The 17,296-nt window shown below is 46.2% G+C and overlaps 1 protein-coding gene across 1 annotated transcript in view; it reads left to right on the forward strand.

Annotated features, from left to right (window-relative positions):
• The window catches only part of TRIM16 (tripartite motif containing 16), a 79,871-nt gene that overhangs the window by 44,749 nt on the left and 17,826 nt on the right, over window positions 1–17,296 (forward strand). The window contains exons 3-4 of the mRNA XM_075561045.1: window positions 8,357–8,452; window positions 14,050–14,283. Coding sequence (XP_075417160.1) covers window positions 8,357–8,452; window positions 14,050–14,283 — 330 coding nt within the window. The remainder of the gene's footprint in view (window positions 1–8,356; window positions 8,453–14,049; window positions 14,284–17,296) is intronic.

The raw sequence follows: 17,296 nt of genomic DNA on the forward strand, positions 1-17,296 counted from the left end.
GCCCCAAGAAGCTCTTGGAAAATTGGTTTAATTTGTTTCTCGTGTTTTGACATTCTCTGAGCAAATTTTTTTAAAGCAAGAAAGTGCTTTGTTTGCTCTGTTTCTCCCACTTAACTCTTCCCGAGCACATTCCCCACCCCGCCCGCCCACGCTCAGTACAGAAGTGCACTGGACTTTTGCCCCACATTCTTCATGTTCATACTCACTTAGCTCCCCGTTTGCACTGGCACCTGCCAGCCCACTACAGCAACCTCTTGTGTCAAAGAGAAGGGGGTTCCGAGAACAACGATTCCTTAGGGAAGTTTCCTCTCCAGGGCCTCTTCTCCAACGGGTCTCTCCAGTGTGACTGGGAACTGTTCTAGAAAGCTCTCTTCTCCAGATGTGAGTGAGTCACCATTTCTGCCCTGTGAAGCCACTTGCTAATTGTTTCCAGCTTCTCCAGGGCCTGAAAATGTCCTGTCAGGACAGCTTTTCCTTTCCCTTTGTCTGTAACCCTTAGAAGGCTTTTCAGGAGACAGAGCAAATGAGCAGAACTCCAGACCATTGAAATGCAATTCCTGAAGCATCTCCTGCTGTGCTAAAGGTACCTGGTACAATGGGTGCTCGCTGCTAAGTGAAAGCTTAGCCGCTTGAACCCACCCAGGGGCCATGGAAGAGAGGCTAGCAATCTGCTTCTGTGAACATTGCAGCCTGGAAAGCCCCCATGGAGCTGATCTACTCTAACATACCCGAGGAGGCCAGGATTCAGACTTGATGGCTGTGGGCTTGGTTTGGTTTTATGAGGTGATAAATGCTGTATGTAGATTTTCTCACTGCATCCTGACAGAACGCCAAGAGGTGGGATCTCTTTTTGTCTTGGCCACATCTGTCAAAGGTCATGCTATATGGAGTAAGGGACAGAAACTTCTGGAAAGCCATCCAACAGAGGACATTCCCAACCACAGTATTATAACCCACTTTTAAAAAACCACAACTTTTATTAGGGACTCTTACAACTCCTATCACAATCCATACCTACATCAATTGTGTAAAGCACATTTGTACCCTCATCATGCTCAAAACATTTGCTCTCCACTTAAGCCCCTGGCATCAGCTCCTCATTTTCTCCCTCCCTCCCTGCTTCCCCCTCCCTCATGAACCCTTGATCATTTATAAATTATTATTTTTTCAAATCTTACACTGTCCAACATCTCCCTTCACCCACTTTTCTGTTGTCTGTCCCCCAGGGAGGAGGTGATATATAGATCCTTGTAATCGGTTCCCCCTTTTCACCCCACCCTCCCTCCACCTTCCTGGTATCACCTCTCTCACCACTGGTCCTGAAGGGATTATCCGTCCTGGATTCCATGTGCTTTCAGCTCCCATCTGTACCAGTGTACATCCTCTGGTCTAGCCAGATTTGTAAGGTAGAATTGGGATATGATAGTGGGAAGTGGGGGAAAGAAGCATTTAGGAACTAGAGGAAAGTTGAATGTTTCATCATTGCTACATTGCACCCTGACTAGCTCATCTCCTCCCCGCAACCCTTCTGTAAGGGGATGTCCAATTGCCTACAGATGGGCTTTGGGTCTCCAGTCCGCACCCCCACCCCCCCAATTCACAATGATATGATTTTTTGTTCTAATGATTCCTGATACCTGATCCCTTCCACACCTGGTGATCACACAGGCTGGTGTGCTTCTTCCATGTGGGCTTTGAGCTAGCTAACTAGCTTCTGAGCTAGATAACTGCTTGTTTACCTTCAAGCCTTTAAGACCCCAGACGCTATATCTTTTTATACCGAGGCACCATCAGCATTCTTCACCACATTTGCTTATGCACCCATTTGTCTTCAGTGACTGTGTTGGGAAGGTGAGCATCACAGAATGCCAGATTGTTAGAACAAAGTGTTCTTGTGTTAAGGGAGTACTTGAGTTGAGGCCCAAGGTCCATCTGCAGCCTTAATTCTTAACATATAGATATGAGTACATAGATCTATTCCCCTCTCATTATGTATGTATTTATATATGTACATGCCTGTGTTTAGGCCTCTATAAATGTCCTTTGCCTCCTGGTTCTTTCCTGTATTTCCTTTTTACTTCCCTCTTGTCCCACCATCATATTCAGCCTTCATTTGGGTTTAGTAACTCCTTGCTGCTACCTTGCCCTTGATTGAGCCCCCTAGGCATCCTACGGCCTTCTTTCCCTTGATTTAAGCTCACTTACTGTTCCCTTGTTCCTGGTTGGTCCCCTACCCTTTCCTTTCTCCCTCTCCCCTTCTCCGGTACCCCCCAGAACCATTGGTCCTGTTCTTTTCATCCCCGAATTATTTATCCCAACTATCTTATCTAAATAGACATGCAGATACATTAATAAGTGCAAAAACCCGGCAAAGTCAAATAAAACAACAAAGGAAGTCAAAACCAACAAAGCAATAACAACAGCAAAAAGCAAGAACAAAATAACAATAACAGAAAGCCACTAATAACAATGGGAAAGCCTATAAATAGTTCAAGGTGCTTGTTGGCTTTTACAAGTGTTTTCCAGCCGAGTTTGATGGGGTGCCATACTCTGTCTCCCAAGTCTATTTTCAGTGTTCCCCGGGGGTGTAGCCCACTTTTTTAGGCACCAAAAACCTGCTGCACATATTCTAGGTGTGTTCTGTTTCTCTTCTTGGGTGTAATATCTGAATTTTAATATTTTCATCCGGAAAAGCCACATACACGTGAAAAGACAATCTCCACCAAACATTGCAATAGATTATAACACGACCTAGTTCTTCCCATCCCGGGTCCCTACATCTCCCTCTCCAGAAATAGACACCGTCTATAGTTTTTTTAAAGCTTCCTTTCAAAAATGCCCTATGCCCAGACCAGCTTCTATCAAATATGACTTTTAATAGTAGGACATCTACTGTATTACAGACACTTTAAGTAATTCAAACAGAGTGGGGAACAGTTGTGCAGCTCACGCTCAAAACCCCAAATTCAGACATCCTAGAAGAGCGCTGTGTAAAGTCAAATCATGACCATTCGGGAAGGGGCCCTGGGGGCAGATTTCTAAGCATAAAAATCTGCCAGAGCTCTAGCTTCAGTGTCGCAGCCTCTGACCCTAAATGTTGAGTGATGGCAGCAGAAGAGAGCTCGCGTCCTCTTTACCTGGGTCCCTTTAAGCTCGGAGAGCAAGTCTATACCTTAAGTGTAGCTACACCTATCTCAGCTTCACTCCAAATCTGACAAGCCACTGTTGCAAGCAGAAGACCACCCAGAAGACACGCTGCCTTGAAGGTGTTGCACCTTCCACTAGGCTGACCTTGAGGATGTTGCCGGACTTGGCTAGGTCTCCGTTCCTCTGGACCATGTGCGCCACCTTTATTTACCGAAGGTGACATTGGAATGTGCCGAAGGCTGATTATGCAAACAGGCATGTGTAGCCTACCAGTTCACGTCAAATCAATTCCAACTCATGATGAGGCCACGTGTGTCAGAGCAGAACTGTACGCCAAGGAGTTTTTAGTGGCTGAGTTTTCAGAAGCAAATCACGTGGCCCTTCCCCCAAGGCTCCTTCTAGTGGGCTCAAACGTCCAACCTTCCAGTTAGCAGCTGAGCATATTAACCATAGGTCCCACCCTGTGCTGTGCACAGGTAGCAACACATGACAGAAGATGTTAGGAGGGTGCAAAGCAGGTGAGAACCTGCTTAGGATCCACAGGGTGATCGATGCCTCATCTAATCAAGCGCGTTCTTTCTGAAGCTGCCATGGTGCCTAGCCATGCCAATGGGCAAAACCTCTTTGTGGATTTCCGAGAGACGTTCTTGCTTCTGGAGGTTGGCTCTTCCTAATCCATCTCAGTACTTTCCTCTGCCCTGAGCCACCTTCCTGAGGCCCCTTCAATTTTTTTTTGTTTTTCAATTCATATCAAGTATATTTGGCAATTCACTCTTTTTTCCCCCTCATCATTCTCAAAACATTTGCTCTGCACTTAAGACCCTGGCATCAGCTCCTCATTTCCCCCCTCCTTCCCCACTCCCCCCTCCCTGATGAACCCTTGATAATTTATAAATTGTTATTTTTTTATATCTTACACTGTCCGATGTCTCCCTTCACCCACTTTTCTTTTTTTTTTTTAAAAACGTTTTATTAGGGGCTCATACAACTCTTATCACAGTCCATACATATACATACATCAATTGTATAAAGCACATCTGTACATTCTTTGCCCTAATCATTTTCTTTTCTTTCTTTCTTTTTTTTCCCCTTTTCTTTTTTTACATTTTATTAGGGACTCATACAACTCTTATCGCAATCCATACATATACATACATCAAATTCACCCACTTTTCTGATGTCCACCCCCCAGGGTTCCACCTTTCCACCCCACCTTCTCTCCACCCTCCCAGTATCGTCACTCTCACCGCTGGTCCTGAAGGGATCATCCGCACTGTATTCCCTGTTTCCAGTTCCTATTTGTACCAGTGTACATCCTCTGGTCTAGCCAGATTTGTAAGGTAGAATTGGGATCATGAGAGTGGGGTGGGGGGGTACATTTAGAAACTAGAGGAGAGTTGTATGTTTCATTGTTGCTACACTGCACCCTGACTGGCTCATCTCCTCCCAGCAACCCTTCTGTAAGCCAAGGGGATGTCCAATTGCCTACAGATGGACTTTGGGTCTCCACTCTGTACTCCCCCTCATTCACAATGATATATTTTCTTCTGATGATGCCTGATACCTGATCCCTTCGACACCTAGTGATCGCACAGGCTTGTGTGGTTCTTCCCTGTGGGCTTGGTTGCTTCTGAGCTAGAATAGGCCCCTTCCATTTTAAGAGTAGCTGTCCTTGCCAGAAGCAGCAGCTTATTTCCATTTCTTAGAATTGGCTTTTCGGAAAATGAGAACTCATGTGTCTATTGTAAGATAGGGAATTTTTCTATGGCCCAATTTTTCTGTTTGTTTTGACCCACAAAGTATATGTGGGTCTTCCCTGATTTTCAAGCTTATCAAACATTGTTGAGCTGGTCTTTCAGATGAGTGCTGGGCTACATCGTCTGTCCTTGGAATCTTGAATTCCAATCAGGAAGCCAGAACATATATCCAAACAACCAAACTCACTGCCATTGAGTCGATTCTGATGTACAGTGACCCTATAGGACAAAGTAGGCCAGGCCCTGTGGGTTCCTGAGACTGTGACTCTTTCCACACTTTCCCAAGGGAAAGCAATTGCTGCCTGTTCTGAGGAGGGAGAATCACCAGGGGGTGAGATGCCAGGGAAGTGTTCCTGGAGGAAGAGAGACCCAAACTTTCTTAGATTCGTTCTTAGGTCTTTAAAATCCACAAGTGACAGGTTCGTCATTCACTTTCAGCCCTGGTTCCAGACAGTCAGGGCTGAATGTAACCTAGGGCAATCTGTGCGGTGTCTGCACTCCAGGTGGAGTCCAGGTCAACCTGCATGATGTACAACCCTGGAAGCCAGAAGGTAGGTAATTTGAGGTCACCCAGACAAAGGATTTCTTCTAGAAATTCTACAGAATGGCTTGGATTTATTGTTAAATACCTTCCCCCTACCTTTCTTTTTAAACACTATTCTAGCAGACTGTGGGTTTTCCATGAGTTTAATCTTTTCCCGGGTTTCATCTTATTTGACTGAATTGGCATGTCGTAGGTTTTGACCAATTGACTAAGGAGTGGAGGTAGCATGCAGACTCCACTGGGCTAACCCTGCTTGGTTGGAAATACAAAAGAACTGGCACCATCTGGAGTTTCTTCTCTCTCCTATCCCCTCTCCTGTCCTCATTTACACCGAGTACCATGCCCTGAGTGCCACCTTTGTTCTATATAGATAGAAGGAAGAACATTCTGTAATGCATTTATGTGGCCCAGCACCAAAGGAGAAATAGTAAAATGATTTGTCCCAGATTATTCAATCAACCAGCAAGGTCTGACTCCACTGACTCACTCCGAGAAGCCCTCATTAGAGCTTCCATACTAAGACTAGTCAGAAAGGCCTGGTGATCTACTTCTGAAGGGTGTCCTTTGTGCAATATCTAGGAGCCCTGATGGCATAGTGGTTACACACTGGACTGCTTACCGCAAGGTCAGCCACTCTGTGGGAGAAAGATAAGGTTTTCTACTTCATAAAGGGTTACAGTCTTGGAAACCTACAGGGGCAGTTCTACCCTGTGCTTTGGGTTGCTATGAGTTGGAACTGACTCAATGGCAGGGGATTGCATTGAGTTTTTGGTACATTATTGAATATTATCTTGCTGACCAAGGCAGGACTCTCCATGTGTGGCTGTCTGTGCATGCAGGGCCACCACCCACCCATCTCTCAGTTTGCTGTACTGTGGTGGCTGGTGTTTTACTACGATGCCTGTAGCTATGTCATCCATATTTCATGTACTAGCAGGATCATCCGTGGCACACGGGTTTTAGCAGAGCTTCCATACTAAGACTAGGAAGAAAGGCCTGGTGATCCACTTCTGAAGTGCATTCTCTGGAAACCTTGTGGATCACAACTAATTTTCTTTGAACCGATCACCAGGAGGGATGAGTTGCTGGAGGATATCATGTTTGGGGAAGTGGAAGGCCAGAGAGGGCGAGGGAGACCCTCCATGAGTGTGAGGACGGCAACATTTCATCCTGTTGTGCATCAGCTTGCTAGGAGCTGGAGTTGATGCCACGGCAGCCACCTGTCTTGTCCATAGGCATCACTGTCCTTTTGTGCAGGCTCATCATGACCTGAGAGCTATAGACGGCTTATATCTTGGGGAAACATGAATCACATTTGGAGGCACCTGGAATTTCCCTGGAACAGGAATAACTGGAGATACTTGTTTCTCACCATAGCCCTACCTTTCGTCATACTGATGAGTGCCTTGTCTCAGGTGACTCACTCAGACAAGTCCTCATTAGCTATGCAGTCCCTGTTTTCTCCCACCCCTGGGGTGGCGTCCACTAGGTGAACTTGGCATATATTAAGATCCACCATTATCTGCAACCAGCCATCCCACTCCTGGACCTCCCAGTGTAGGCCTCAGGTATCACTTTCAGGTCTGGGTACCCAGTGCAGATCAGTGATCCAAAGGCTGAGCCTACCTTCCCTGCCTGCTGAAGAGCGCCTGTGTGAATGCCCTGCCAGCCGCCTCCCTCCCCAGAGGACCTGGGATTCCCTACTCTACCACGGGAGAAGTGGGGAGACATTTAATGTATGCCCTCTGAGTTATTATAAGGCACCACAACTCACAGAGAATACTGCACACATGAGCTATTAAAGGCAGTTGAAACTCCCTCTTTTATGTTGCTGTCTCATGCCCTTTTGGAAGCAAGGGGGCCACTGATGCTTGGAGAAGATTACATGTTGTGCTTTGGCGCATGGTTTTACAGAAAGCGCTTAGCGGGGTCATTCTCAGAGGCAGGTGTTGCTTGGCTGTGGGGTCAAAGCAGGCAGGTCCTGGTTCTCAGACAGGCACTTGCCTAGTTGGGGCAGTCGGTGGGGGGGTGAGGGGGGACTACTTGAGAGGTAGGAGTGGCGTCCGTGAAGGTGAGAGGGTGGCGGGCTCTCTCTGTGCCTGACCCTCCGAGAGAATGCAGAATACCATGGGGGTGGGGGTGGGGGCGGGGGCGGGCAGTGGCAAAGACAATAGTCACTGCCACAAGTCTAACATTTCTGGAGCATTTGCAAAGGTGCCAGGTCCTGATTTCAGTTGTTCCTCAACACATATGATCTCATGGAATCCTCACCACAGCCCTATGAAATAGGGACCCTTGTCTCTCGTCCACAGGGAAAGAAAGAGACGTTTAGAGATGTTAGGAAACTCATCCAAGCGTTCATCAGAGGCTTGCAATGGATGACCTGAAGCCAAACGTGTGTAAACTGCTGACCACAAACTGACCATTTGCCCTCTGAACATTCTCCCAAATGGCAATAAAGAAGCGAGGGAAGCAGATAGAGGGAGGACCCTGTGGAGCACGCTTCTACTTTGACACACATGACATCACTTACAAACAACAGTTGGGACTCCTGAAGTTCTCGCGATTCTGATGGAAATTCCACTCTATACTCGGGAAGTTGCTCCCTGTGTTCTTTGCTCGACAGCCGAATGAGAGCCGGCTAGAAAAGAAGGCACTTGAAGTCCGCAGGAAGTCGTGGAGCATTTCAGGCTTCGGCTACTATGCTAAAGGAGGAATTTGGAACAGAAAACTATAGAACCAGTGTTCCTAGTGTCCATTCCATCTCCCGGTGACCCTATGTGGGTCATGTTCCACACGTTCGCCAGTGATGAGGCTTTGGAACTAGACCACCAGGCCTTTCTTCTATGGTACTGCTGGGTACATCTGAACCCCCATGTAAAGGACACTCTCTTTTTCTCCCTACCAGGCGGAACTTCGGTCCATCCAGTTTGACCTGGAGCAGAAGCTTAGGTTGAATGAAGATGCCATTGCCAGGCTCCAGACAAACCAGAAATCGGTGTTGGTAAGTCTGTGTTGGGTGCCCAGGCAGTCTTTTGCATCGCTGGCTGCTGCTACAGGGTCAGCTGGGCTGACGGAGAGATAGGGGCTGGGGCTGCGGGTCTTGTCTCCATGTCCACAGGCTCCTTGGGTGGCTTAGCTATGTGGGAATTGTAGGTAAGGTCTGCTGCAGCATGGGGAAGGGGCACCTTGCTATAGTCTGAAAATAGTTGAAGTTTCAAAGCTGGTAAATGAATTGTTTGTAATAATGTAGAGCTGGGCTCAGATTAGCTCTATAACAAGCGCATTCTTGTTTTTACCTTTGCACCTGCATTCTTGACCAGGAGAACGTGTGAATGTGGGTGTGTGGGGGTGGGGGGTTTGCTAATTCTCCAGGAATTATGCACACCCTTGGTGTCGTGTCCACCATGCAGGTGTCAGGCATTCGATTCTCACCAGGACCGCGCCACCTGAAGCCCATTGCCCTCTAGTTGATTCTGACTCATCGCAACCCTGGAGGGCAGAACAGAACCACCTTTGTGGGTTTGGGAAGCTGTACATCTTTATGGAGGAGGAAAATCTCATCTTTCTTCTGAGAAATAGCTAGTGGGTTTGACCTTGAGATTAGAAGCCCAATGTATAACCCACTATGCCACCAGGATACCTTGAATAGTCCATGGTGGTGGTGAAGGAAACAAACTGTTGAGAATTGCTGGGCTCAAGTATAGTCCATGATTAAGACCACTGGTGCACCTGATCATTGAGCTTTAGTCTCCTTACCTGGTGGCTCATTTCTAAATAAACTAAATAAAGTAGATGCCAACAGTTCCACAAATGGCTGTTGTTTGTGGCAAGCTTAAGAGAATGCAAAAGAGTGGTACCATCCTTGTATACCAAGAATGATTCCTGCTACCACATACCTGTCCATTCGTCTACCTGTCTGTCTATCCATCCATCCATCTACCCAGCACATATAATATATGTGTTCATTTAAAGCTCTTTAAAAGCTCTCTTTTCTTTCCACAAGGTCCATGAGTGGTATAAACGGTTTGTGCTCAACTACTAACTTCAAGGTTGCTGGTTCAAACCCATTCAGCAGTGATATGGAGGAAAGGCTGGGCAATCTGCTTCTGTAAAAATTAGTTAGGAAGTGTAAGATATGACAAAATAATAATAATTTATAAATTATCAAGGGTTCATGAGGGAGTGAGAATGGGGGAAGGAGGGGAAAAAAGGAGGAGCTGATACCAAGGGCTCAAGTAGAAAGCAAATGTTTTGAGAACGATGATGGCAACAAATGTACAAATGTGCTTGACACACAATGGATGGATGGACGGATGGAGTGTGATAAGGGTTGTATGCCCCCCCCTCAATAAAATGATTTTTTTTTAAAAGAAAGAAAAAAAATTAGTTACGAGAGAAGTTCTGGTCTGTAATATTTGGGCTCACCATGAATCGGCATTGATTCAACAACAAAGAATGTGTGTGTGTCTGTGTGTGTTTCTTCCCATATAATCTTATGAAACCAAACCAATTGCTGTTGGGTGTAGTCTTGCCCATAGTGACCCTATCGGACAAAGTAGAGTGGCCCCAGGGACTTTCAAGCACTATGAATTTTGTGGAAGCAGACCGCCGTATGTTCTCTTACTGAGGGGCTGGTGGTTTTGAACCACTGACCTTTCGTGAGCGCTTCATCACTGTGCTAGCAGGGCTCCTGGGAACCTGATGAAAAGAAGTTTCCAGGCCTTAACAAGTCTGGAGGATCACACAGGGCATCCGGTCTTTTCCAGAGTTTCATTTTCTGAATATTCAAGATTCCGACTCAAAGCCCTAACCGCAAGGTGACTAGGGAAGGTTGTTAATGTGGTGGCTGTTGTGTACAGGGAACTGATAACAGAGGTGGCGTGCTTATTGGGTCCTGGCCTCTCCATGCAGGGTGGAGCAGAAGAACCTGGGCTGGTCCTTTTCTGCCTTGAGAATGACTCAGAATCTCGACAGGAATGTGCTCCATCTGTAACCTTTGTAGGGAATTTGGCTCTTTTGATTCTTTGGTGCCCTCTCCTCTCTGCATTATTATTTCTTGTTATTCTTCAGGCTATAAATGGCATCCTTTGCATATACCACTTCTATGCAAGGAAGGAGCCTTTCTCAATGCGAGGCTGGGGAATTTGAAGCCACATTTGACAGCAGAAGCGTCAACTCACTGACATCAGTGGTGCCTCCTTGGCCACCAGCCTGCCACAGGAGGAGCTCAGTGGAGCCTGCACTTTGTCTGGAGGCTCATGCCGCTTAGCCTTAGGGAAGCTGCTATGAGCAATGAGTAGGAGCGAGAGCTAGAGCACGTTTACTTAACGTAGAACCTGCCCGAGTCATCGGCAACAGTACTTTTCCTAAAGTAAATTTTTAAAAAGGATAACAAGCGAAAGTGGACTATTTTCCGAAGTAGATCTCTTGCCTTTTACTTCTTTGTGATCTTGAAATACAAGTTGAAATTCATGTTTAAATGCAGCTATGGTTCAACCCAAAATGGAACCAATTTCTGTCAAGTTGATTCTGGGTCATGGCGACGTCATGTATGTCACAGTAGACCCATGCTCCATATGGTTTTCTTTCTTTCTTTCTTTGCATTCCATCACGGCGGCATCTGCCACTTCAGACAGAGATTTCCACCGCTCCCCCCCCCCCCCCCCGATCATTTTATTGGGGGCTCTTACAGCTCTTATAACAATCCACGCATCAGTTGTATCGAGCACACTTGTACATATGTTGCCATCATTATTTTCTAAACATTTACTTTCTACTTGAGCCCTTGGTGTCAGCTCCTCTCTTTTCCCTCCCTCCCTGTCTCCCACCCTCCTGACACCTTGATAAATTATAAATTATTATTATTTTCATATCTTATGCCAACTGCTGTCTCCCTTCCCCCATCCCTAGGGTTTTTGATGGCTGATTTATTTATTTTTTTAGAAGCAGATTCGCAGGTCTTTCTTCTGTGGCACCTCTAGATGGACTTGAACTACCCAACTTTCGACTAGCTGCACAGCATGTTAACTGTTTACACCACCCAGGGACTCCATAGCTTACGTTCAGTCTTTACAATGAGGCATCATTTCCTGGCAACAATTGACTTAGGAACTGCTGAAGTGGCTCAGCATCTTTCTCTTTGGTCGCCTGCACAGCAGCGTGCTGCGGATGCAGTCAGTCTGTTCTGCGGGGAGGCAGTGCCTCTTCGTTGCTCACAGTCCTTCAAGCCTAACTCCTGCCCCTTCTCTGACTTGGGCGTGGTGCTTGAGGGCTTCCGTTGAAAAGGCTGAGACTCTGCCTCCGAGCAACTCCAGAGCTAGAGTCTGTGGGCTGAAAACTCATTAAATGTCCCCCACACCTTCCCTGATGGTCCTGGAGAGAGCACCGATGGACAGGGTCAGGTTGTGACTGCTGAGCTGCTAGGTCTGCAATCATCTAGGACCCCCCACCGTAGCACCTGCTGAGAGACGGTGTAGGAGGGCGATTAACAGAAAGGGCTCGAGATACGTTGTATCGAAACCTAAGCTATGTATCTTGGGAAAATTACTTTGTTCTTTTTTTCAAAAAATTTTCGGTGTCTCTGTTTTCTTACCTGAGAAAATGACCTATAATATTCCCCATTTTTGGGTGCTAGGAAGAGCCCTGGTATGACTGTGGGGTAGGTATTGGACTGTTAATCTCCAAGTCAGCATGCCAAACCCACCTGCCACTCCACGGGAGCAAGTGGAAGCTGTGTGCCTCTGGAAAGATTGCGGTCTCAGAAACCATCTACAGGATCTCCATGCAGTGGAATGGCGCTGGCTCTTGTTTCTATGTTCTCTGAGATATTCATGTCGCATGCTTACAGTACTTTCTTTAGGCTCTTCTTGGTTTGGGCTTGAGGAATTTGGAGAAAATGTCCCAAGCACCCTCTTTCTTAATTCGATTACTGCTTTCCATTGCTTTCAGCTCTGTCTGGCTGTTCAAACCTCAAGGATGCCAGGAGGCGATAGAACAGTCAGCGTACAAATGAAGGTGTAGAGGGAGAGGTTCTCCATGTCTTTCTCACCTCCCCCTCGGAAAGAAAGTCCCTTGCTTCCTTCTTTCTTCCACTTCTTCTACTTGCGGATCAGACTCTGATTGGACCCTGAGCATTCTTGCGTGGTTTGATTGTATTGCGGAGCCTGGTCCAAGACAGGGACCCCGGCCCAGCATGGTGCCTTCTCTCCTGTGCCTTTCCTCCTTTGCCTTGTCTCCTGGGACACCTCAAGGCTCCCATTTCCCCTGGGCCCAGAGCTCCATCCCTTCTGAGTGCCTACTTTGCTAAGATCTCCATTCTTGTATGGTTTTATTGTTCTCTCTCCCAACCTCCCCATCTTCCTTGCATAGGAGGCAGCCGCAGACCAAAGGTGTTTGTGGTGTGGGGCTCTTTGGAGCCCTGGGTCTTCAGGCCTGGGCCTTATTCTTGGGAAGAAAAGTAGAAAACAGATTTCACTAGGCTCGCCTATTCAGAGAGCTTTCACTTGGAATTGGAGTAAATGGGAACAAGAGAAGAGACGAGTGTAGGCAGCAGGATGGGGGGTAGAAGGGGTATGAGCAAAGAATTACTATATCCAAGAAATTTTTAATATGTTCCACAAGATACTTAGTGTCTGTGCTGTGAGAACCGAGGGACTTCTCCAAGAGAGCTGTCATCACAGCACTTAAGAACTGCTGAAGAGAGGAGGAAAACACTTAAACTTGGATCGACTCTATAAACACAATCTTTAGTAAAGTCCTGTGTAAAAGAGGGTCACCATGAGACCGTCCCACACGGACAAAAATGACCTTGCAGAGCATTGACGTCTGTCCCATTGCTTTCATTTTGTGGCTTTTCTGAATGCAACGTTCCGCTCTGCACCGGCCTGCTCATCTGCGAGTGTGTGAGGCCTGGTCTTCACACCTGAGGGTTGTGGGGACCTTGTGTCTGCCAAGACATTGTAGGTTGATACCTGATTTGGGCTCTGATGGAACAAGAGGTCAGCTTAAGCAGGCAAACGGAAATGCTCAAAACACGGATGTATGCTATGGATTGGCATTAAAAAGTCAAATCATGAATCTGCTTTAGAAATAGAACTATCAACTGAATTAATGTTAGAGATTTGAGTCACAGCCCCAACTTGTCAGAGCCAGAGAGATCTCGAAGGTCAAATAATCCAATCTCTTATCAAAGAATGAGAAGACTAAGTCAATGATTGGCAAATAAGTGTCTACACCCTGGAGACCAGTTGCCATTGGGTGAGCTCTGAATCATGATGCCCTCATGTGTGTCAGAGTAGATCTGTACTCCAGAGTTTCCAATGCTGATTTTTTTTTCTGGGGGTGGGGCAGGGTGCAGTATATTGCCAGGCCTTTCTTCCGAGACACCAACGATGGGCTCAAACCACCAGCCTATTGGTGAGCCACCAAGTGTGTTCGCTGCTGGCACCACCCAGGGAGAGTTGTTTTCAAGGAACCCAGAGTTCACCTGAGCATGGGTTTCCTTTGAACATCGTTCCTTATACGTGCTCTTTATTTGAGCTCTGCTACAGTTGGATTCCTCACTAACCAGTTCCTGGCTGCCTTTGTCTCCCCCATGAGGTGTCGGTCTCAGAGGTGAAGGTGGCGGCTGAGGAGCAGTTTGGGGAGCTGCTAGCAGCCGTGAGGAAGGCACAGGCCGATGTGATGCTCTTCTTGGAGGAAAAGGAGCAGGCCGCGCTCAGCCAGACCAGCGGCATCAAGGCCCACCTGGAACACAGGAGTGCAGGAATAGTGAAGAGCAAGCAGGAGCTGGAGATGGTGGCCTCCATCAGCAACACGGTCCTGTTCCTGGAGGTAAGCGGGAGTAGAGGGGACAGAGGGGGAATCCACGTGAACGGCCCCAAGGAACATCCATGCTCTCCTTGGCCTGTGCTAGAAATTTGGTTATGGAGTCAATGACGACCCTGTTCCTATTCCCAAGGACAGCCCAGTGGCATGGCAGATCTGTAAGGGACACTGAAACGGCCTGTGATAAGTGGGGTGCACGGGGAGCTATGGGAACAGATCTTCGGTCATCAGGATGAAGAAGGCTTAGAAGATGAATAGTATCCAAGTAAGAGAAAGTTCGGGGTACAGGGCACAGCCGTGCAGAGAACTCAGGTACTTAAGCGTGGTGGACCATACATGCTATGACGTGAGGCCGCGGTGCCCGTCAGGCATGGACATGTCATGACCTGATTAGCCTGGTCTTTACAATGAAATCCTTACTCCAGGGCTGCTGCTGATGTGATCACAGCGGTTCAGTTTGATAACCAGTCGGTTTGTCTGCGGTAAGCGTATAGCAGGGATGAGACAGGAGACCTGCGCCTCGCAAGGATAGTTGTATGTACTGGGGTGGTTGAGGGAGGGCTTTTTCGTGATGATTTTTCATTATAATCCATTATAATATATAGTATGTCATATCCCCTGACAATCAGATCTGCACAGAATGGAGTCTTAATTTTTTTTAAATTGTGAAATATGTGAAGGGTATACAAAGCAGATCATCAGTTTTCTACTCAGGCCTGAGAGACGACAAAGGACTGTAGAATTGGGGAGCCCATCAGTCTCTATAAGACCAGTGAGCCTGATCCCTTTTATGATTTTGAGTTTTGTTCCACATTTTTCTCCCACTCCATCCAGGACTCTCTAATGCGATCCTTTTCAGAGAGGTTAGTAGTCTATTTTTGGAAGCTGGGTCCCATCTAGTTTTACTGGTTTCTCGGTGTGGGGACTGATGGTTGCATGGTCCCATTAGTCCACAGAGCTAATGAGAGCAGGGAGTCTTGCTGGGAAGGAGCACTATTCTGGCTGTGAGGCCCAGCAGCCTGAACCTGTCCCTGAATATCATTGCTGCTGTAGAATTCCCCCCCCCCCACTCCATTAATAGAGGGCCAACAGAACCAAAGTCAGTGCCACCCTATGCCATCTCCATGGTGGAGTGTGAATCACACCATCATGATTCATTGGGCTTTTAGCAGCTGGTTTTAAAGGTCGATCACCAGGTCTTTCTTCTTAGCCTCTTTTAGTCGGAAAGTTCTGCTGAAAGCTGCTTTGCACAATAGCAACATAGAAAATTCCACTGATGGACCAGGGGTGACTGCAAATAAGGCACACTGGCCAGTAGTCAACCCGGCCTCCTTCTTGGAAGGCAAGAATTCTATCACTGAAACACTACTGACCTCAGTCACTAAGTAGCTGAGTGCCTTTCAGACAGTCTCCTTTCTTTGTTGAGGCTCAAATCCTTTATTTATTAATTGAGCACATTGGAGCAAGTAATTCCCAAACTTCTCCCTTTCCAATATGTATAAACCAAAATCTCATTGCCATGACTTGATTCTGACTCACACAGACCCCAAAGAACAGACTAGAACCCCTCCATGTGGTTTCTGAATGTATAAGTCTTTAAGGACACAGACTGCTGCTGCTTTCTGCCTTGGAGTGGCTGGTGGGTTTGAACTGCCGACCTTTCTGTTAGAAGTCAGATGCTTAACCCGCTGCACCACCAGAATGCCTTTCTAATATATATAAATACAAATTATTTCCCTTGATTTCATTTAAAAACATTCCTTCTCGACAACCAACATGTCTATATTGTGAAAAACTTGGAAAATACAGAAAAATATGAAGGAGAAAAATCACCTATAATTTCTTCATTGAGAAATAACCATAGTTAACATTTTAATAAGTGAAAGAAATTGAGAATTGACCGAGAAAGATGGACAAAACCATTGGTAGAATGTTCCTCTTTCTGTCCATTCTTTTGCTTTTCAGTATCCAAACACAAAAAGAATTTGAATAAAAATTAAGCTTCTTCCCAATAGTGTCTACCAAAAGAGTGTATATAAGGAGGCTTCAAAAAATTCACGGAAAAATTCTATTACCTTTTCATTCTAATCTCCACGAAATGTTTGGAGCTCCTCATATATAATTTTCTATTTTATAATATCGAAACCTGTTATTAGCAAGATTTTGTCTCCCAGACTTGAACATGCTTTCAGGAGAGACCAGTCCCTGGAAAAATACATCCTGCTTAGTAGTGTAGAGGGGCAGCAACAAGAGGAGGACCCTTGACAGGATGGATTGATAGCATGGCGGCAACCATGGGTGCAAACATCAGAGCGTCGTGAGACTGGTGCAGGACTGGACTATGTTTTGTTCTGTTGTACGTGGGATCGATAGGAATCAATATCAACTTGATGGCATTTTCAACAACAACAATATTTATTTTGGCAAAAGAGAATTTCTTCCCCCCCCAACTCATTAGTCATTTGAGCCAATATTGCGTATTGAAGAATTCATCCCTTCTACTAATTTAGAATGTTTCCCTTTTTGTATGGTCCAACATTTATAGACCCAAATCTACTGCCACCGAGTCAATTCTGACTCATAGCAACCATATCTGGGTTTCTGAGGCTTTGTAAATCTTTGTAAGAGCACAGTCTCATCTTTCTCCCTTGGGGTGACTGGTAAGCTTGAACCCCTGACCCTGTGGTTAGCCATTCAACACTTGCCCAACCATTCCACCAAGGCTCCTTACTAAAGGAATAAACACTTATCGAAACACTTAACGGTAAACACTTTTAAATACTGTATTAAAACACTTGGCAATCTCTTTATATGTCAACAGTCTGTTTTGTTGATTTTTTTCTATCAGTTCCACTGATCTGTCTAGCCATTTTGATACAAACCGTTTTCATAACTAGGTTTACTGCTGTATCCACGTTGCTCGTCAGTGCTTTGACTACACTTGAATTTTAATATTCGAACACCTGAAAACGCTTTTTCCTGATCATCCTGCTGCTTTGAAACGTCAATGTTTCAAGCT

The sequence above is a fragment of the Tenrec ecaudatus genome, chromosome 10 (genome assembly GCF_050624435.1).
Source record: "Tenrec ecaudatus isolate mTenEca1 chromosome 10, mTenEca1.hap1, whole genome shotgun sequence".
Classification (NCBI taxonomy): Eukaryota; Metazoa; Chordata; class Mammalia; order Afrosoricida; family Tenrecidae; genus Tenrec; species Tenrec ecaudatus.